The sequence below is a fragment of the Grampus griseus genome, assembly GCF_964374135.1.
Source record: "Grampus griseus genome assembly, chromosome: 11".
In the NCBI taxonomy this organism is placed as follows: Eukaryota; Metazoa; Chordata; class Mammalia; order Artiodactyla; family Delphinidae; genus Grampus; species Grampus griseus.
Genome location: NC_139005.1, coordinates 65,571,995 through 65,594,578, shown reverse-complemented (window position 1 = coordinate 65,594,578; position 22,584 = coordinate 65,571,995). Strand labels below are relative to the sequence as shown.

The window sequence follows — 22,584 nt, the reverse complement described above, 5'->3', positions numbered from 1 at the left end:
AATGAAAGCTAAGTATATTGTCTCTATATTTCTTTTCTTTTTGAATCCTTACTGTTTTTCCTAAAACTCATCATATTCATTAATGGAAACATTCATTCATTCATCCAACAAATATATTTTTGTGGAAGATGCTGTTTTGGTCACTAGAGACATAGAAGGAATCAAAACATTTATTTAGTCAACAAAAGTCTATTGCATCATGTGCCAGGCATCTTTCTAGACACTTGTGATACACCAAAGAGTAAACATATGAAGGCTCTTTACCTCCTGAAGCTTATAATCCAGCAAGTTGGAGGAGGTTAGCAGAAAATAAACAATAAATATAAATAAGTAAATCATTTGTCATGTTAGAAGATGATAAATGCTATTGAAGAAAAAAAATTAGAGAAACACAGAAGGATCAAGAGTCCTAGGGAGACATAGGGATGGAGACAGTTTGCACTTTTAAATAAGGTGGTCAAGATTGGCGTCCTTGAAATTGTTGAGGTTTTTAGTCATGTGGGTTACTAGGGGAAGAGCATTCCAAGCAGAAGGAAGAACTAAGCAAAGACTGTAACTTGGGACAGTGATTGACTTTATTAGAGGAACAATGAGTTTGCCAGTGTGGCTGAAGCAAGAGAGCAAATGGGAGAACAGTAGGAGAGAGTTCAGAGAGGTAAAGGCATGGGGGAAGGGGAGGGGAGTGGGGAAGGGGAAGGGGGATGGGGCAGTGGTTATTGCTCACTGTAAGTTTTCGCTCTTGTGCTGAGTAGAATGAAAAACCATTGTAGTGTTTTGAGCAGAGGAATAACTTTATCTATCATGTAACAAGATCACCATGGATCACTCTGGTTGTTTTAAGAATGAACATAGAAGGACAAAGTTAGAAGCAAAGAGACCAGTTAGGAGGTTATTACAGTGATTCTAGTGAGAGTAGATGATGCAGACAAGGGCTGGTGTTGAGCAGGAAAAACCAGCTACCAATCCCAGGTGAGGATTTGCATGGAGGATGGCAAAGATTATAACAGTACCAACCACCAAAAGTCAGAGCCCACATATCTCAGCCTATTGCATCTTCTGGGGTTTCAGAGTCAGCAAAGAGGACTGACAACAAGGAGCTCCTTGACATACAGGAGGTAGCATACATGGGGAAGATTCACATGTACTGCAAAGATAAAGCAAACATGTTTTCCTAATAGATTGCCCCTGCTCTGCTCATAGAATCTTCCTCCAGTTCCCATCTCACCCAGAGTAAAAGTCAAAGTTCTACGGTGATCTCAAGAACCCACATCATCTGCCCATCTATATCCACTCCCATCCTCTTGCTGTAGTTCATTCCATCCTAGCCACACTGGGTCCCCTTGAAAATTCTAAACCCACTTGTGTCTCCCAACCTTTGATCTTTCCAACTGGAACAACACTACTCACAGAAAGGTGAAGAGAGGCAGCAAGATCAGCATCTGTGGGCTGCACAAATCTCCCGTGGCTAGGGAATTGGTCCTTCCTGGTAGCAGAGGCAGGACAATGGACTGCACGCACACCTCTCATGCTGCAGGAGAAGACCCGTTCTCTTCCCATGAGGGGCAGATACACTGGTGGGGCTGGCCAGGTGACATATAGCACATGCAATACAAGGAAGTTCACTGCATACCTAGAACAGGGAAATGGTTTCTCCTAATAAGGAAGAAGAATCTGGGGCCAAGTTATAGCTTGACACCTAGCTTCCATGTAGGGGAATATTCCAGATGCAGGACATTGACTGGGCAATCCTGGAGAGGGTTGGCAGTTTGCATGAAGACTGCTTCCCCAACAGGTGACAGCAGTAGACAGCATGAAAATGAGTCATATTTATTCTATTGCAAAGATAAGGCAAACATGTTTTTCTAATAGACTCAATAGGAGATGGGAGAAAAAGAGAGGACTTGGTGACACCAAAGTTTTTCAGCCTGTGAAAGCATATGGAAGGATGGAGTTTTTACCAACTGAGCTGGTAAAGGTTGAAGGTGAAACAGATTTGGGGAAGAGGCACAGGAATTTGGTTTTGAACATTCTGAGTTTGGTTGGACTGCCTATTTGATATTCAAGCAGGAAAATGGAGTAGTAGTTGAACATACAAGAATATACAGGTTAAGCCTGGGATAGAGAGAAAATTTAGGAATATATATTTTAGTGAGTGAGACAAACAACAAACAAAATGCATATTACATAGCAGGAATAAAAGACCTCTCTGATAAAGTGATATGTGAAGAGATCTTTAAAGATACCTTCTTAGTCACCTTTGATGATCCTCCCCTCTGACTCCACAGGTGATCTCATCCAGTGTGATAATTTTTCATAGAAGACATCCATGCACTGACTACTCCTGACTGCAGGCTCCTGCAGCAGCCTAAGAGACTTAACTTCGACATCTCACAAGTTACCTCAAACTTTGTTTCCAAAACCCAGTTCTTTATTTTACCCCATCCTAATCCCACATCTGTTTCTTCTGAAGATTCCCCCTCTTCTATAAATAGCAACACCATTCTTCTAATTGAAGACCAAAATTCTTAAAGTCCTGCTTGAGTCTATGCTTTTGGTCTCATATCACATCTAATCCATTGAAAGAATATGACCAATTCTCCCAACCTTCACTGCTAACACCCTGGTGCAAGCCAGCATTATCATCCACCTGGATTACTTAAGCCTCTATAATTCATCTCTTTAATTTTATCCTTTACTCCTACAGTCTGGCTTTTACAAGAAAGCAGAGGGATGCGTTGAAAATGTGAGATCATGCCACTCCTCTGCTCAGCACCTTCATAGGGTCGCCATCTCACCCAGAGTAAAAGTCAAAGTCCTGCAATGATCTCAAGAACCCACATCATCTCAAGAACTCATATCATCCTTCCACCTACACCCCCTCCCATCTTCTTGCTGTAGCCTATTCAATTCTACCTACAACGGGTGGCTTTAAAAATCCTATACCCACTTGTGTCTCCCAGTTTTTGATTTTCCTGTTTCCTTTGTCAAGTAAACACATAATTTATGCTTTCATTCTGGGTTTGGCTCAATGTTTTCTTTGCATAATCAATTCCCCTAGTATATGCTTGACCCAAATACTGCATGAGACATACTGAATAATTTTTCATTGTCTCTCTGAAATTCAAATTTACCTGGGTAGGTAAAAATTCGGGAGATGGATGATGGTGAGAGCAGCACAACAATGTGAATATACTTAGTGCCACTGAACTGTACAGTTAAATATGATTAAAGTAGTATGTTTTATATTATGTGACTTTTACCACAATAATGGTAAATTTCTTTTAATTAAAAGAAAATAATAAAGTACATTCCAAAGGAAAAAAATGTTTAACTGGGTACCCTGTATTTCATCTGGCAACTCTAACTGTGGGGAAGTGGGAAGGAAAAATGGATGCTGAGCAGGCAAGCAAAAATTGTCCACTACAGGCAGCTAAGAAAGGCTTTACACAGACCACCAGGACCATGAGATGAGCAGGTTGCCAGCAAATGTTTACAGGTAACTTCCCTGTTCAAAAACCTTTGATGACTCTCTGTCATTCTGTTTAGTACCCAAAGTTCATGCTATTTCATATGAGAAGCTAAGGACATCTTAATGTATGCTGGCCCTCCCTTTCAGGTCTCATATCCTCCCATTTCCCCACAGCACATCTTTTGCTCTGCACACAGGGCTACTCATAATCCCTCTGCAGAGAATGCCTCCCTGCCTTTGCTCATGTTGTTTCCCCTTCCTGGAATAACTACCCCCTCCCTTATTTTACTTGAAATATAATTGCTTACCTTTAAAAACCCAACTCAAAGAGTGTCACAAAAGGTATCTTCTTTCTGCTCCCATAACACAAATATGTAAGCAAAACATAACTCTATGATAATATTTCATTGCAGTACTTAATACCTGCTTGTTTGTGTGTCACTTCTCTGCTAGATGAAAATTTCCTTAATGGCAGGAATGTATCATCATATTTTTTAAAAATCCTAAAAGCTAATTTCTTCCATTTGGCACATAGTAGGTGCTCAATAAATAATTATTGATTGAATCAAAATATATATTTAAAACATTTTATCATCTGAGCCTTTATTGCCTTTGAAAACTAGTAATTTAAGTGTATACTTCTACACTTTAAAAGAAAAAAAATTGAAGTCTTTATAAACTTATGTTAAGAAATAACTTCTTGGTATAACACCAAAAGCACATAAAGGAGAAAAATGATAAATTGGACTTCATTAAAATTAAAAACACTTTCAAACTGTGCCATCAGGAAAGTAAAAAAGATAATCGAAATACTGGAAAGAACTATTTATAAGTCATATATCTGACAAAGGACTTGTATCCAAAGTATATATAAGCAATTCTTATAACTCAATAATAAAAGCCAAATAACCCAATTAGTAAATGGGCAAATACTTTGAATGGACATTTCCCCAAAGTAAATACACAAGACGTCAGTAGGCATAAGAAAAGATGCTCAACATAATTAGTCATTAGGGATTGCAAATCAAAACCACAAGGAGATTCCACTTCATACCCACCAGAATGACTATAATAAAAAGACAAGTTTTGGTGAGGATGTGGGGAATTGGAACTCTCGTGATTGCTGGTGGGAATGTAAAATGAGGCAACCACTTTGGGAAATATTTCTTCAAAATGTTAAACATAGAATTATCATATGATCCAGCAATTCTTCTCCTAGGAGAAGAATTCTTCTCCTAGGAATCTCCTAGGAGTTCCACAAGAACTGTAAACGTATGTCCACACAAAGGCTTGTACACAAATGTTCACAGGTACATTATTCACAGTAGTCAAAAGGTGGAAACCATTGAAATGTCTATTAACTGATGAATATATAAATTACATGTAGAATATTCACATGGTAAAACACTACTCAGCAATAAAAGATATGAAATACTGATAATATGCCACAACATGAATGACTCTCAGAAACATTATGTTCAGTGAATAAAGCCAATCACAAAAGACTATTCTGTGATTCCATTTATGTGAAAGGTACATAATATGCAAATCTGTATTGAAAGAAAGTAGATTAGTGGCTGCCTCGGGCTGGGGGTGGGGGTCTGCTCTTAGGGGACTGCTAATGGGTATGAGGTTTCTGTTAGGGGTAATGAGAATATTCTCAAATTAGATTACATCGATAGTTGCACAACTCTTTAAGTATTCTAAACACCGTTGACATTTACACTTGAAATGGTTGAACTTTATGGTATGTAAATTAGATCTCGATAAAGCTATTTAAAATAAGCATTGATTTTTCCTTTAATTCTCTCATTTGCCCTTTATGTTAAAGTGCCACAATTTATTTTAAAGGTAGACCAAGATAATAATGATTTGGAACCAAGTTGTATATTCTTTTTCTAAGGTATACACCACAGGTTTAAGATGACCTTTCCACTCTGAAATTATGAAAACATATATTAAGCTCAGCACAAAATATATTTAAGGTGATTTGAACAGATGAAATATCACACATTTTTAAACATATAATGTCAATAGCACTTCAGAGAAAAATTGACTGTTCAAAAATTTTCCATGGGTAGTACTAAATTCCAAAGTAGCATAAAGACTATGCAGTACACATCTGTTACTTAAAGGAATTGAAGAGGTTAACGTTTTGAAAGTGTTTTATTTTCGTTGTCTGATTACTGTTTATATTTACTTAAATTTCTCTTACCTTGAGCCCATTAAAAAATTTGCAACTTTTAGACAAGATTTTAATGGACTTCAGGTGCACAGATTTGGAATAATCATTTTTCTAATTAGAAAATTAACATCATTCAGTTGCACTGAACAAATATTTGTAGAATTTATACACGTGTGTGTGTGTGTGTACTGTTGTATGTATATTCATATAGCTATACATACACACACTACATTCTTGTTACTTGTCAATACCATCCGGCATGTGTTATTCTATCGTTTTGATTTTTATGTTCTGATTAAAAGTAATATGGTAAAGGGTAGATGAAATGACCTCGGAATTCAAAGTTCTGCATTTTAATTCAAATCAACTTCGTATAAGTCTCAGTTTCTCCAAAGTTCTTAAGGACTCAAATCTTAAATGTAATTTTTCAATGACAAAAAACATTTTTCACTGCAAAAATGTATTTTCTAATGACTTTTGTAGTTTCTAAAAATTGCCATTTTTTAGTTGACTAGAGGAAATTCTCAATGTGAGGAGGCAGAAATTCTATTAAAGCTGAAGGTTGCCTCATTACTTGTAAGCAGTGTACAGAGTTCGAGGATATTTGCTGTTATTACAGAAATCCTGTAATATCATACCTCAGTTATCCCAAATTTGGACATAATTGATTGGCAGTTCGCTCTAGCCTTTCTCCCTAAACCAGTGCTCAATTGCTGTCTAATGAATATAAATAGGCTTTTCCCAGTTCAATGTACAGATAATGGTATCTTATATAAATGTCACTATCAATGTTTTTGGGTTTTGTGTTCATAAAAACTGTCTAAAATGTTGGTTTTTTATTAGCTTCACAATAATACTGCTCTGCATTGTATGTGGTATTGCGCGCCCCAACGGAGGGGATTAACTTTGGAAAGGCAGTTCCCTTCCACTAAGAGCAATTGCTAGGCATGTTCTCAGCTCTGATCCCTCCGCAAGCAAGCAGTCCCAGCAGCTAGGGAAATCAAGACTCTGAAGGAGCAACTGGTCAACTGACCTTTGATCCTTTCCAACACTCTTACACCTTTCACTAGATAAGAAAAAGTTTGGCACTTGCAATACAAAAGTTCAGTCATATTTTCAAAGTACTAATTCTGCAAATCCAACTGGTATCTTAAGATGCTATCTTAAGACTGACTCTATCTTTCTCTGCCCTTTTAATTGATTTGTCCAACTGTTTCTCCACGTGTTAGGCAACTGGACTTACCAATACCTCTTGCCATTTGTTTGCTTTCCCATTCTCTCTATTTTATCTTTCTCGCTGCTTTTGTGATGCTTTCTATACTCCTCCTTTTATCCTACAGTCAGTTTTGTCTAATAGGACATTTGCATTCCAAAATATCATGAGTTATGCAAAATTTCAAAATAAAAATCACAGGGCTTATGGGGGAAAGGGGTTTGCAGTACAACACTAAAACCTTTATCAATGACTTTTAAAATAAATAGAATACTATTTCTAAATACTATTTCTAGTATTTCTAATACTAAAAATAGTAGCACAGTTTTACACATGTTAAATGGTTAAGGATTGCATAACTGCTGTGATAAATTTAACTCTTTACTTTGAAAAAGATCCGAAGTTTGCTGATCACAGTGGATGTCAGAAGGGTTATAGCTGTGATCTATTGTGAAGTGTTGGAAGGCGGAGTATCTAAAATCAGACAGGTGTAACACAGATATGGATGGGCTGACTCAAAGCGCTTGATGAAGTGTGAGGTTGGTGTTAGATGTTTGAGGAAAGTGCATGTGTACATTTTGTATATTCCTACACTGATTGATTCAGCTAGGTCTGGTTTTCTATGTTCAGCCAGTGATTATCAGGAATGAGATTGTACATAAGAAAACACAAAAGTTACATTATGTTCAAATTCTTTCTTTTTTTTTTTTTTCAAATTGTTTCTTAATGTATCTGTCATGCTAGAATGAATTCATATTTTCCAAACAAGCATTCTAACAGAATTGATAGTACTTTTTTTTCTTTTTCTCCATACTTTCCTATTTCTAGTTTATTGTGATCTTTTTCTCTTAGCACTTATTTCTCCCCAGTTCCTGCACTGTCTTCACCACAAAATTTCTCCAGTGCAGCTAGGCTGTAGGTCATCCTTCTGAAGACGTGAGTTACCCTGGTTTCCAGGCAGCCCCTTCAAAAAGAGGAAAAATCAATCTCAAAGTATTTAAACTCTTCAGCCTCTTTCCTGTGGATTGTGTGCACTCATTACTTTTATGTTGATAGCAATATAGAAAGCAAGACTTTTCTATGCTATACCTTTGTTCCAGCTAGGTCAGATTCACAGCAGGAATAACTTTCTTTAAAAGAAAAGTGTAAGTTTTCTTTTACTGAGAGTCGTTGAAAATAAGACTTGCAAATTCACAAAGGATCTTGAATAAAAATAGAAAATATTACATAGTTTCTGTGCCCTTATTTATTATTTAATAATAACATGCTGTGTTACATAAATATTTATTTATAATAAATTTTATATGTAATTGATTAAAAATAGCTGCCACTTATTGAATGTTTATGCTATATCCATGTTTTGTGCTAAACTGTGTATAATGTAGCATATATAATAGTTTCCAGTTCAAATGCATGTATTAACCTATTTGAAAATTACTGATCTACTTTTATATTTTAATGTCAATTAAGAGTTTTCTCAGAAACTTAGTTTTCCTCCAAAGCTAGTTCTGTTAGAGTTCTTATTTCTCAGTATGAAATCTTTATCAGTCTCATATCTTTAAGTTCATGAATTTTAAATTAATGATGAAGAAAACTCTAAGTGCAGTTTCTTTCTCTTTTCCTGCAGCGTTTGTCCAATGGTTCTATAGATTCAACTGATGAAACAAGTCAAATAGTTGAACTACAAGAATTGCTTGAAAAACAAAACTATGAAATGGCCCAAATGAAAGAACGTTTAGCAGCCCTTTCTTCCCGAGTGGGAGAGGTGGAACAGGAAGCAGAGACAGCAAGAAAGGATCTCATTAAAACAGAAGAAATGAACACTAAGTATCAAAGGGACATTAGAGAGGTAAGTGATTCGCAACACTTTCAGTCTTTGCTTCCTGAATGTTGTCTCTGAGATGCTTTTTCCATAATTTCCCCTAATGGCATATACTCTTTACCTTTTCTCAAAAGACCGTAAATCAGTATGCATTATATTAGTTATGAAACTTGTTCACTAAGGCAAAAATAGTTTACTTCATCACCCCTTTATTTTTACTTTTTTATTTTTTTTCTGCTTTACAACAAAATGAATCAGTTATGTATATACATATGTTCCCATATCTCTTCCATCTTGCGTCTCCCTCCCTCCCACCCTCCCTATCCCACCCCATAAATATGTATGGAAAGAAAATGTTGGTATCAAATCTCAGAAGTAATAAAAACTACAGGTTTTTAAATGAATTTTTAAATGTTTTAAGCTGTTAATTTTAAATAACCCTAGATTCGGGTACGAATAATGAATTGCTATACTCTTAGCAGATGGGAATACTCAAAGACATTACTTTAAAAATATCCCTCTTATTTTGGTTTTCTATCTGTGAATGTGAAAGTACATGTGTGAAAGTGGGAACCTTTCTTTCTCTATATGTTCAGTTCTTACTAAACTTAACATCACTTCATCTATTTGAAAAAGTGGGTACTTTAAAGTTACGACAAAAATTACAAGGAGATGTCTTATTTGTGATATTGCCAAATCATCGTACCAGCTGAGGTGAAAAGTTTAGAATCTTTTCACTGTTATCACTCTATTTAATTAAAAAGAAAATTATCTATATTTATGAAAATTTTATTTTGTGACTTTTCACCTTTTCCATTTTTACATGTTCTTTTAAATCATATTTTTATTTTTTTATCTTTTGTACATCATTAACTAGCTGTTATTGGAGTTGACTCTATGTATCCAATTCTTTTCTTCCAATTCTCCTTTGAGCCCATTTTATCATACTTTTGCCTCCACGGTCCCATCAAAACTGTTCTTATCCAGTTTGACCTCCATGTTGCTCAATCCAGGAGACACTTCTCAGTCCTTGGAAGCACTTGATCTAATTACCACTTCCTGGTGTATTTCTTCACTTGGCTAATAGTACACTACACTGTTCCTGATTTTCCTTCATTTTTACTTGCTACCCCCATCTCAGCCTCCTTTACTGGCTCTACTTCTCATCCCCAACCGTGGAATGCCTTTCCTCCTCAATTTACCTTAACTCCCCTGGTAAATTCATGCCGTTTCATGGCTCCAAAAACTACTCGTGGTCTTATGATTCCCACTTTATATCTCCACATTATCCATCTCTCCTGATTTCCAGATGCCTGTATCTAGATCTCTGACGGGTATCTCAAAATTAACATTCGCAAGACTGTTTTCCTGATATTCCCCCCAAGAAGCCAGACTTACTTGCAGTCTTACATATCTCAGCTGACGGCAACTCCATTATTGGTGCTTAGATCAAAAACCTTGGAACTGTCCTTGGTACCTCTCTTTCACTCACACACTGCATTTGCTTCATCCATAAATCTTATTACTTCCAACTTCAAAATATATCTGTCCTGTGACCTCTTCACACACTCTTCATGGCTCTGCCTTATTTCACACAACCACCATCTCTCATTGGATTATTCTAATAGTCTATACTCAACACAGCAGCCTGAGTGACCTCTTGCAGTGTAAGTCAGCTCAAGTCACTTTCTCCTTAAAACTCTTCAATGGCTACCTATTCTACTTACAGTAAAATCAAAGTACTTGCAGTGGTCAACAACCCTGTACAATCTCTACTCCCACCCTCTGACCTCTGGGAACTCACCTACTACTCTTTCACTTTAATCCACTCAGTTCAGTTACTGTGGCCTCTTAAGCAAGCCAGATCTATTCTGTTGCATTTTCTTTTCCTTCTGCCTTTTACTCAAATGTCTTAGTGAAGTGTTCCCTAACCATGGTATTTACACATATACACTCTCCTTCTTCTTTCATTTTTTAAAAATCTCACAGAATTACTGCCATCTGACACAGTATGTACTTTGCTGATTTACTTGTTTGTCATATGCTTTCCTCTCCACTGTATATAAAGATTCATAAGAGCTGGGGTTTTTTGTTTTGTCTAGTTTTGTTCATTGCTCTATTTTAATCACATACACAACTACTGAGTATATACTAGGCACTCAAAAGCTCTTGTTGAAAGGATGGATATTTATGGGTGTTAGGTGTAAACATCAAAAGGCATGGATGAAATCAGACTATGTCCCCAAACAATGCCTACTATCTCAGAGTAAGATAATCCATGAAGTGGTTCTGTCACTGCACAGATAATGATACACCTTTTTATGAGTTAACAGTTCGGGAATGCATCTCTCATCTTCACTCCTCCCACAACCCAAACTCAGAGAATTTATAAAGTACATGCAGTTTAACCCCTCTTCTGTATTACTGTTAAGGAACACTAAGATTTTTGACTAGTAAACCACCAGGGCCATTTCTTGAGCTTTTGCTCATTTCCTGTTTCTTCATTCTGTTTAGCTGTTTTTAGCTGTTTTTCTTTCACTTAACACTCACCTATTCTATTAATGCTTGTTTAATCCAGTGTCATTTGCAGATAGAGCCCAGTATCTCCAGCTCTCCCTTTCTTATGACCTAAGTAAAAATAACCCTTTGATTCTAATAGTCTTTGGATGTAGGTGACAAAAAGCTAAGTCAGATTTAAAATGTCAATCATCTATCTGATGCCAAATTTTTTTTTATAATTAGGAATACCTTCTCATAGGTAAGGTGTTCTGCTTTCACCAGGAATTCTTTGTTTTTTTCAATTTATTTATTTATTTGTTTTTATTTTTGGCTGTGTTGGGTCTTCATTGCTGTGTGCGGGCTTTCTCTAGTTGCGGTGAGCAGGGGCTACTCTTCGTTGTGGTGCGTGGGCTTCTCATTACGGTGGCTTCTCTCATTGTGGAGCACAGGCTCTAGGCACGCGGGCTTCAGTAGTTGTGGCATGCAAGCCTCAGTAGTTGTGGCTCGTGGGCTTTAGAGCACAGGCTCAGTAGTTGTGGCGTATGAGCTTAGTTGCTCCACAGCATGTGCGATCTTCCCGGACCAGGGATGGAACCTGTGTCCCCTGCATTGGCAGGCGGATTCTTAACCACTGTGCCACCAGGGAAGCCCCTCACCAGGTCACCAGGGAAGCCCCTCACCAGGCCCTCACCAGGCCCCTCTTTTACAATATAACTATTCTTATCAGCTCTATGAGTTCTGGGTAGTTATATCTTAGAAGAGTTTCACAAGAAAGGAGTATTTCTCATCACTCACCTTTGAGGGGGCTTGCAAACACAAATGTCTTCAAAGCCAGGTAAACAATATAAATGTGTGAAGTGCCAGGTGTAACAGTAGGAAGTGATAGGGTTAATGAGACCTGAACAAGGAGCCTATACTCGGTCTGCCTTTCTAGATGCATCACATGTGTGTGTGTGTGTGTGTGTGTGTGTGTGTGTGTTTGTGTGTGTGTGTGTATTAAGCACACTGTGAAGACCAAATAAAATATTTCCCATAAGATTCAGGATGCAAGCCATGGGAGCCTGGTTTATATTTAATTTCTTTAATTCCTTCTGTCCTTTAGGGAAGGTACTTGTAATTGTGCCATTTTTCTCAGGTGATGTAAAGTAACTTGTCCAAGGCCTAACCACTATTCTCCCCAACACACTACCTTCCCCACCCCCCAGCACCAGGAAGAATAGAGGACTACCCCAGCTTCAAAATCTGTGCTTCTTCCACTATGAGCAGCTTCCAAAATCAACAAGATGCAATCATTTACTCAGTGATAGCAACTATCATAAAAAATGCAGCTGCACTATAACTGCTTCCTAAATAATCAATCTTTTGATCTTTTCAATAAGCAAGAAAATGTGAAAATCACATACTTTAAAAAGGTATCACATAACACTGAAAACTCCATACTTCGCTTTTATGTATTCTTGAGCTGTGGTCACAACAAAGTCTACTAGATTGCATGATTTTAAGTAGAAAAGACAAACAAGGTGATTCTCCTTGCTACCCCTATAGCACTGCTAACCCAGTATGATTTATATGTGATATAAGCAATAACTATTTGTTGAATTAATTAGGAAAAAGAATAGAGAATAGGAAAAAACTGACCACATAATTAAAAACTGAAATGCATTTTGCTGTGCATGTGCATAGTCTAATATATCTGAAACAAATTGTGTAAATATATTTCATTCATGGTTTTAGAATATATTTTTGCAATTATTCTTTGTCAAGAAATAAATCTATTCAAAGTTTACTTTTCTTTTTTTTCTTTTTAAGCCAGGGTGATGATTACATCTGTTTAATGTCTTGTATATTTACAAAGTTTACTTTTGTTTGAAGTTTTGTCTTAAGCGCTCCTTAAATTGACTGTCACTTCTTGGAGTAAGGGTTAAAGCTTGGCACAGTACCCAGACTACAAAATATAGTCAGTCTCATATGGAGGCTTAGTTTATCTCTCCACTCTTTTTTTTTTTTTTTTTTAATTGGGGTATAGTTGCTTTACAATGGTGTGTTAGTTTCTGCTGTACAACGAAGTGAATCAGCTATATGTATACATATATTCCTCTCCCTCTTGGACCTCCCCCCCATCCCATCCCTCTAGGTAACCACAGGGCACTGAGCTGAGCTCCCTGTGCTATATGGCAGGTTCCCACCAGCTGTCTGTTTTACACATGGTAGGGTATATATATCAATCCCAATCTCCCAATTCATCCGACCCCCCTTTCCCCCTGCCCCATGTCCACACGTCTGTTCTCCACGTCTGCATCTCTATTCCTGCCCTGCAAATAGGTTCATCTGTAACATTTTTCTAGATTCCACAAATATGCGTTAATATACGATATTTGTTCCACTCTAATCAAGAAGGCTACTAATTGGGTATTTGGATACTAATATCTCATTAAATATATTGATATTCAAAGAGTTAGAATTTCCTGTGAAGTATTTCAGTTATATTTTGTTTTGTGAATACAGCTTATCACTCCAACTTCTTATTAAGAGTTCTTTGAACGTTCACTATGTGATTACATGAGTGAATACATATCAATTTTGTTTTTTCTATTATCTGAAACATGGAGTTATATTTTTCACTTTACTAGCTCTAAGTTACTATAGAATTATATTTATTTGATATAATAAAATCCAGTTTTAACATAAACTTCAAGTTAAGAGAAAATTAATCCTTTATACAGTTTTTCAACTTTTTTTAGGCAGCAGTTTTCAGGAACTAGAAAAAGCTTTCTTTTTTAAAATTTCCAAGTAACACACAGCGAAAAGATACTTCTCCAACATGTAAATTCAAAATTTATTCTTGGCAACACAGCCTGCAGTTATAAATTGAATCTCTCATATGAATCACTGAATTAAAAATGAAATACCAAAGTCACATCCAATGACTCCTATATGTAACATACGCCATTGTCAGATCAGCTAATTATAGGCATAATAGTAAGAAAAAGATAATACATAAATAATAATAAAAAGCTATTATTTATTTAGTGTGTATTGTACATGGTAATAAAAAAGAATAATAATAAAAAGAAGCTAGAATTTACTGAGTGTATATTGTACATAAGACATCATGCAAAGCACTTAAAATATATCACAACAATGTCATGTATTAACATCCCAACCAAAAACCGAAAAAAAAAAATATAAGAAAAAAGAAAGCACATTAAGTTTAGAAAAGCTAAGCAGTGTTTACCCATAACAGGGTTAATAAGTATCAAAAACTAGAATTTAAAGCAAGTATGTACTACTTCGTGCTCATGTTCTAAAGAAACACGTGTATGCCTTTAACTGAATTTATGGCTATTATAATTTTGTAAGATGTTTATATATGTAGGCTAAATTTAGAATTTTTTCTTGGGCTACAAAATTGACATAACATTCCTAGAGTTCTGTGTGAAAATGAAATTAACAATACAGAATTAATAATTGTAAGCAGCACTTTGAAGGAATAGTCTAAGATTGAAAACTCTACCCTCATTGGACTAAAAAATATAGGAAACAGAAAAAGTCAAAATCTTAAGCAAAAGCTTTTTAAATAGTAGCTTTTGTTTGGATGGCTAAAATCTAGGGATGCATATATAATGTTGAAAAAAATTAGCTTGGATAATTTTTGCCAAATTGATGGATTAATTGTTGCATACATTTGAACATTAATATTAACATAATTAACCAAGTAGTCTTTAGTTTGGTCTTGAAGTTCAGCAAGACTAAGGTAGTCAAAAAGGCAACAAAATCTCATTCCAGATAGAAATGTTGCAGAGTGTGTTAGTTTCCTAGGGCTGCCATAACAAATTACAATAAAAGGGATGGCTTAAAACAACAGTAATTTATTCTCTCATAGTTCTGGAGACTATAAGTCCAAAATCAAGGTATCAACAGAGCCATACAGTATTCCCTCTGAAGGCTCTGGTGAAGTATTCTTTATTGCATCCTCTAGCTTCTGGTGGTTGCTAGCAATCCTTGGTGTTCTTGGCTGGTGGCAGTATAAAGACAATCTCTGTCTCCTTTTTCACATTGCACTTTTCTCTGTATATCTTCGTCCCCAAATCTTCCTTTCCCTATAAGAACACCAGTCACTGGATTTAAGGCCCACCCTATCCTGTATGATCTCATCTTAACTTGATTACATCTGTAAAACCTTATGTACAAAGGATATCACGTTCCCAAGTCCTAAGTGAACATGAATTTTTCACTGTTCCTCTCAGTACATAGAGATATTGTACATAAAGAAAGTGTCAGGACATTAAGCTATGTGTTTGCAAGGCTTTGTAGCTCAGATTTCACATTGAAGATGGAGGGAGCATACAAAGGTATTGTCAAGAAGCAAGTTGGTCAGCAGGTTGGGAATAAGTAAGCAGGAAAAAAGACTAATGGCAAGATGACAGATTAGGCTATTAAGTGGGAGTTAGGGTAGAGGAGTTTTCAAGGATGATCCTAAATTTCTATGCAGCACGGTGTCATTCCCTAGTCAAGTAATACTAGGTAGGGGGAGGCAGGGAGACTAAGGAAAACATGATGAGTTTCTTTATAGAATACGATTTTTTAATTAATTTTAATTTTTTTATATACACATAATTTTCAAAGTCAAATACTATCAAGAAAGTACAAATCTAAACACACATGTGCACAAAACACATACATATACAAAAAGCCACCACTTACCTCCCATCTCACTTCCCTGAAATTCTTTTTTTTTCTCCCCCACTGTGTCCAAATTTCTTTTTTTTTTTTAACATCTTTATTGGAGTATAATTGCTTTACAATGGTGTGTTAGTTTCTGCTTTATAACAAAGTGAATCAGTTATACGTATACATATGTTCCCATATATCTTCCCTCTTGCGTCTCCCTCCCTCCCTCTCACCCTCCCTATCCCACCCCTCTAGGCGGTCACAAAGCACCGAGCTGATCTCCCTGTGCTATGAGGCTGCTTCCCACTAGCTATCTATTTTACGTTTGGTAGTGTATATATGTCCATGCCACTCTCTCGCTTTGTCACAGCTTACCATTCCCCCTCCCCATATCCTCAAGTCCATTCTCTAGTAGGTCTGTGTCTTTATTCCCATCTTACCCCTAGATTCTTCATGACCTTTTTTTTTTTCTTAGATTTCATATATATGTGTTAGCATACGGTATTTGTTTTTCTCTTTCTGACTTACTTCACTCTGTGTGACAGGCTCTAGGTCCAACCACCTCACTACAAATAACTCAATTTCGTTTCTATTTATGGCTGAGTAATATTCCATTGTATATATGTGCCACATCTTCTTTATCCATTCATCTGCTAATGGACACATAGGTTGCTTCCATGTCCTGGCTATTGTAAATAGAGTTGCAATGAACATTTTGGTACATGACTCTTTGAATTATGGTTTTCTCAGGGTATATGCCCAGTGGTGGGATTGCTGGGCCATATGGTAATTCTATTTTTAGTTTTTTAAGGAAGCTCCATACTGTTCTCCATAGTGGCTGTATCAATTTACATTCTCACCAGCAGTGCAAGAGTGTTCCCTTTTCTCCACACCCTCTCCAGCATTTATTGTTTCTAGATTTTTTGATGATGGCCATTCTGACTGGTGTGAGATGATATCTCATTGTAGTTTTGATTTGCATTTCGCTAATGATTAATGATGTTGAGCATTCTTTCACGTGTTTGTTGGCAATCTGTATATCTTCTTTGGAGAAATGTCTATTTAGGTCTTCTGCCCATTTTTGGATTGGGTTGTTTGTTTTTTTGTTATTGAGCTACATGAGCTACTTGTAAATATCAGAGAGTAATCCTTTGTCAGTTGCTTCATTTGCAAATATTTTCTCCCATTCTGAGGGATGTCTTTTGGTCTTGTTTATGGTTTCCTTTGCTGTGGAAAAGCTTTTAAGTTTCTTAGGTCCCATTTGTTTATTTTTGTGTCTATTTCCATTTCTCTAGGAGGTGGATCAAAAAGGATCTTGCTGTGATTTATGTCATAGAGTGTTCTGCCTATGTTTTCCTCTAAGAGTTTGATAGTTTCTGGCCTTACATTTAGGTCTTTAATCCATTTTGAGTTTATTTTTGTGTATGGTGTTAAGGAGTGTTCTAATTTCATACTTTTACATGTACCTGTCCAGTTTCCCCAACACCACTTACTGAAGAGGTTGTCTTTTCTCCACTGTATATTCTTGCCTCCTTTATCAAAAATAAGGTGACCATTTGTGCGTGGGTTTATCTCTGGGCTTTCTATCCTGTTCCGTTGATCTGTATTTCTGTTTTTGTGCCAGTATCATACTGTCTTGATTACTGAAGCTTTGTAGTATAGTCTGAAGTCAGGGAGCCTGATTCCTCTAGCTCCATTTTTCATTCTCAAGATTGCTTTGGCTATTCAGGGTCTTTTGTGTTTCCATACAAATTGCAAAAATTTTTGTTCTAGTTCTGTGAAAAATGCCACTGGTGGTTTGATAGGGATTGCATTGAATCTGTAGATTGCTTTGGGTAGTAGAGTCATTTTCACAATGTTGATTTTTCCAATCCAAGAACATGGTATATCTCTCCATCTATTTGTATCATCTTTAATTTTTTTCTTCAGTATCTTATAATTTTCTGCATACAGGTCTTTTGTCTCCTTAGGTAGGTTTATTCCTAGATATTTTATTCTTTTTGTTGCAATGGTAAATGGGAGTGTTTTCTTAATGTCACTTTCAGATTTTTCATCATTAGTATATAGGAATGCCAGAGATTTCTGTGCATTAATTTTCTATCCTGCTACTTGACCAAATTCATTGATTAGCTCTAGCAGTTTTCTGGTAGCATCTTTAGAATTCTTTACGTATAGTATCATGTCATCTGCAAACAGTGACAGCTTTAGTTCTTCTTTTCCGATTTGCATTCCTTTTATTTCTTTTTCTTCTCTGATTGCTGTGGCTAAAACTTCCAAAACTATGTTGAATAAGAGTGGTGAGAGTGGGCAACCTTGGCTTGTTCCTGATCTTAGTGGAAATGGTTTCAGTTTTTCACCATTGAGGACGATGTTGGATGTGGGTTTGTCATATATGGCCTTTATTATGTTGAGGAAAGTTCCCTCTATGCCTACTTTCTGTAGGTTTTTTTTTTTATCATAAATGGGTGTTGAATTTTGTCAAAAGCTTTCTCTGCATCGATTGAGATGATCATATGGTTTTTCTCCTTCAATTGGTTAATATGGTGAATCACGCTGTTTAATTTGCGTATAATGAAGAATCCTTGCATTCCTGGAAAAAAACCCACTTGATCATGTTGTATGATCCTTTTAATGTGCTGTTGGATTCTGTTTGCTAGTATTTTGTTGAGGATTTTTGCATCTATATTCATCAGTGATATTGGCCTGCAGTTTTCTTTCTTTGTGACATCTTTGTCTGGTTTTGATATCAGGGTGATTGTGGCCTCATAGAATGAGTTTGGGAGTGTTCCTCTCTCTGCTATATTTTGGAAGAGTTTGAGAAGGATAGGTGTTAGCTCTTCTCTACACGTTTGAAAGAATTCGCCTGTGAAGCCAACTGGTCCTGGGCTTTTGTTTGTTGGAAGATTTTTAATCACAGTTTCAATTTCAGTGCTTGTGATTGGTCTGTTCATATTCTCTGTTTCTTCTTTGTTTAGTCTCGGCAGGTTGTGCATTTCTGAGAATTTGTCCATTTCTTCCAGGTTGTCCACTTTATTGGCATAGAGTTACTTGTAGTAATCTCTCATGATCCTTTGTATTTCTGCAGTGTCAGTTGTTACTTCTGCGTTTTCATTTTTAATTCTATTGATTTTTTTTTTTTTTTTTTTTTTGCGGTACGCGGGCCTCTCACTGCTCTCACTGTTGTGGCCTCTCCCATTGTGGAGCACAGGCTCCGGACACGCAGGCTCAGCAGCCATGGCTCACACACCCAGCCGCTCCGCAGCATGTGGGATCTTCCCGGACTGGGGCACGAACCTGTGTCCCCTGTATCGGCAGATGGACTCTCAACCACTGCGCCACCAGGGAAGCCCCTAATTCTATTGATTTGAGTCTTCTCCCTTTTTTCCTTGATGAGTCTGGCTAATGGTTTATCCATTTTGTTTATCTTCTCAAAGAACCAGCTTTTAGTTTTACTGATCTTTGCTATTGTTTCCTTAATTTCTTTTTCATTTATTTCTGATCTGATATTTATGATTTCTTTCCTTCTGTTAACTTTGGTGGTTTTTTTGTTCTTCTTTCTCTAATTGCTTTAGGTGCAAGGTTAGGTTGTTTATTTGAGATGTTTCCTGTTTCTTAAGGTAGGATTGTATTGCTGTAAACTTCCCTCTTAGAACTGCTTTTGCTGCATCCCATAGGTTTTGGGTCATCGTGTTTTCATTGTCTTTTGTTTCTAGGAATTTTTTGATTTCCTCTTTGATGTCTTGAGTGATCTCTTGCTTATTAAATAGTGTATTGTTTCGCCTCCATGTGTTTGTATTTTTTACAGATCTTTTCCTGTAATTGATATCTAGTCTCATAGCATTGTGGTCAGAAAAGATACTTGATACGATTTCAATTTTCTTAAATTTACCAAGGCTTGATTTGTGACCCAAGATATTATCTATCCTGGATAATGTTCCATGAGCACTTGAGAAAAATGTGTATTCTCTTGTTTTTGGATGGAATGTCCTATAAATATCAATTAAGTCCATCTTGTTTAATGTATCATTTAAAGCTTGTGTTTCCTTATTTATTTTCATTTTGGATGATCTGTCCATTGGTGAAAGTGGAGTGTTAAAGTCCCCTACTATGATTGTGTTACTGTCCATTTCCCCTTTTATGGCTGTTAATATTTGCCTTATGTATTGAGGTGCTCCTATGTTGGGTGCATAAATATTTACAATTGTTATATCTTCTTGGATCAATCCCTTGATCATTATGTAGTATCCTTCTTTGTCTCTTGTAATAGTCTCTATTTTAAAGTCTATTTTGTCTGATATGAGAATTGCTACTCCAGCTTTCTTTTGATTGCCATTTGCATGGAATATCTTTCTCCATCCCCTCACTTTCAGTCTGTATGTGTTCCTAGGTCTGAAGTGGGTCTCTTGTAGACAGCATATATACGGGTCTTGTTTTTGTATCCATTCAGCCAGTCTGTGTCTTTTGGTGGGAGCATTTAATCCATTTGTATTTAAGGTAATTATCAATATGTAAATTCCTATTCTCATTTTCTTAATTGTTTTGGGTTTGTTATTGTAGGTCTTTTCCTTCTCTTGTGTTTCTTACATAGAGAAGTTCCTTTAACATTTGTTGTAAAGCTGGTTTGGTGATGCTGAACTCTCTCAGCTTTTGCTTGTCTGTAAAGGTTTTAATCTCTCCATCAAATCTGAATGAGATCCTTGCTGGGTAGAGTAATCTTTGTTGTAGGTTCTTCTCCTTCATCACTTTAAATATGTCCTGACACTCCCTTCTGGCTTGCAGAGTTTCTGCTGAAAGATCAGCTGTTAACCTTATGGGGATTCCCTTGTGTATTATTTGTTGTTTTTCCCTTGCTGATTTAATATGTTTTCTTTGCATTTAATTTTTGATAGTTTGATTAATATGTGTCTTGGCATGTTTCTCCTTGGATTTATCCTGTATGGGACTCTCTCTGCTTCCTGGAGTTGATTAACTATTTCCTTTCCCATATTAGGGAAGTTTTCAACTATAATCTCTTCAAATATTTTCTCAGTCCCTTTCTTTTTCTCTTCTTCTTCTGGGACCCCTATAATTTGAATGTTGGTGCGTTTAATTTGTCCCAGAGGTCTCTGAGACTGTCCTCAGTTCTTTTCATTCTTTTTTCTTTATTCTGCTCTGCAGTAGTTATTTCCACTCTTTTATCTTCCAGGTCACTTATCCGTTCTTCTGCCTCAGTTATTCTGCTATTCATCCCTTCTAGAGAATTTTTAATTTCATTTATTGTGTTGTTCATCATTGCTTGTTTCCTCTTTAGTTCTTCTAGGTCCTTGTTAAATGTTTCTTGCATTTTGTGTATTCTATTTCCAAGATTTTGGATCATCTTTACTATCATTATTCTGAATTCTTTTTCAGGTAGACTGCCTATTTCCTCTTCATTTGTTAGGTCTGGTGGATGTTTACCTTGCTCCTTCATCTGCTGTGTGTTTCTCTGTCTTCTCATTTTGCCTATCTTACTGTGTTTGGGGTCTCCTTTTCGCAGGCTGCAGGTTCGTAGTTCCCGTTGCTTTTGGTGTCTGTCCCCAGTGGCTAAAGTCGGTTCAGTGGCTTGTGTAGGCTTCCTGGTGGAGGGGACTAGTGTGTGTGTTCTGGTGGATGAGGCTGGATCTTGTCTTTCTGGTGGGCAGGTTCATGTCTGGTGGTGTGTTTGGGGGTGTCTGTGGCCTTATTATGATTTTAGGCAGCCTCTCTGCTAATGGATGGGGCTGTGTTCCTGTCTTGCTAGTTGTTTGGCATAGGGTGTCCAGCACTATAGCTTGCTGGTCGTTGAGTGAAGCTGGGTCTTGGTGTTGAGATGGAGATCTCTGGGAGACTTTTGCCATTTGATATTACGTGGAGCTGGGAGGTCTCTTGTGGACCAGTGTGCTGAAGTTGGCTCTCCCACCTCAGAGGCACAGCACTGACTCCTGGCTGGAGCACCAAGAGCCTTTCATCCACATGGCTCAGAATAAAAGGGAGAAAAAAATAGAAAGAAAGAAAGAGAGAGAGAAATAGAGAGAGAGAGGGAGGGAGGGAGGGAGGGAGGAAGGAAGGATGAAAGGGGATAAAATAAAATAAAGTAGGATAAAATAAAGTCATTAAAATAAAAAATAACTATTATGAAAAAAAATTAAAAAGTAAAAAAAAGAAAAAAAAAAAAGAACGGACAGACAGAATCCCAGGACAAATAGTGAAAGCAAAGCTATACAGACAAAATCTCACACAGATGCATACACATACACACTCACAAAAAGAGAAAAAGGGAAGGAAAAAAAAAAAAAAAAATATATATATATATATATATATATATATATATATATATATGTAGTTGCTCCCAAAGTCCACCTCCTCAATTTGGGATTATTTGTTGTCTATTCAGGTATTCCACAGATGCAGGGTACATCAAGTTGATTGTGGAAGTTTAGTCCGCTGCTCCTGAGGCTGCTGGGAGAAATTTCCCTTTCTCTTCTTTGTTAGCACAGCTCTTGGGGTTCAGGTTTGGATTTGGCCCCGCCTCTGCGTGTAGGTCTCCTGAGGGGTCTGGTCTTCGCTCAGACAGGACGGGGTTAAAGGAGCAGCTACTTCGGGGGCTCTGGCTCACTCAGGCCAGGGGGGAGGGAGGGTATGTGGGGCGAGCCTGCGGCGGCAGAGGCCAGCGTGACGTTGCACCAGCCTAATGCGTGTGGTGCGTTCTCCTGGGGAAGTTGTCCCTG

The 22,584-nt window shown here is 37.0% G+C and overlaps 1 protein-coding gene across 13 annotated transcripts in view; it reads left to right on the top strand.

Annotated features, from left to right (window-relative positions):
- Nucleotides 1-22,584, top strand: part of PPFIA2 (PTPRF interacting protein alpha 2) — a gene marked incomplete at both ends in the record, with an annotated part of 468,557 nt that overhangs the window by 339,151 nt on the left and 106,822 nt on the right. For all 13 annotated transcript variants that reach the window (XM_082667019.1, XM_082667016.1, XM_082667015.1 and 10 more), the window contains one exon: nt 8,495-8,716. In XM_082667019.1, coding sequence (XP_082523145.1) covers nt 8,495-8,716 — 222 coding nt within the window. The remainder of the gene's footprint in view (nt 1-8,494; nt 8,717-22,584) is intronic.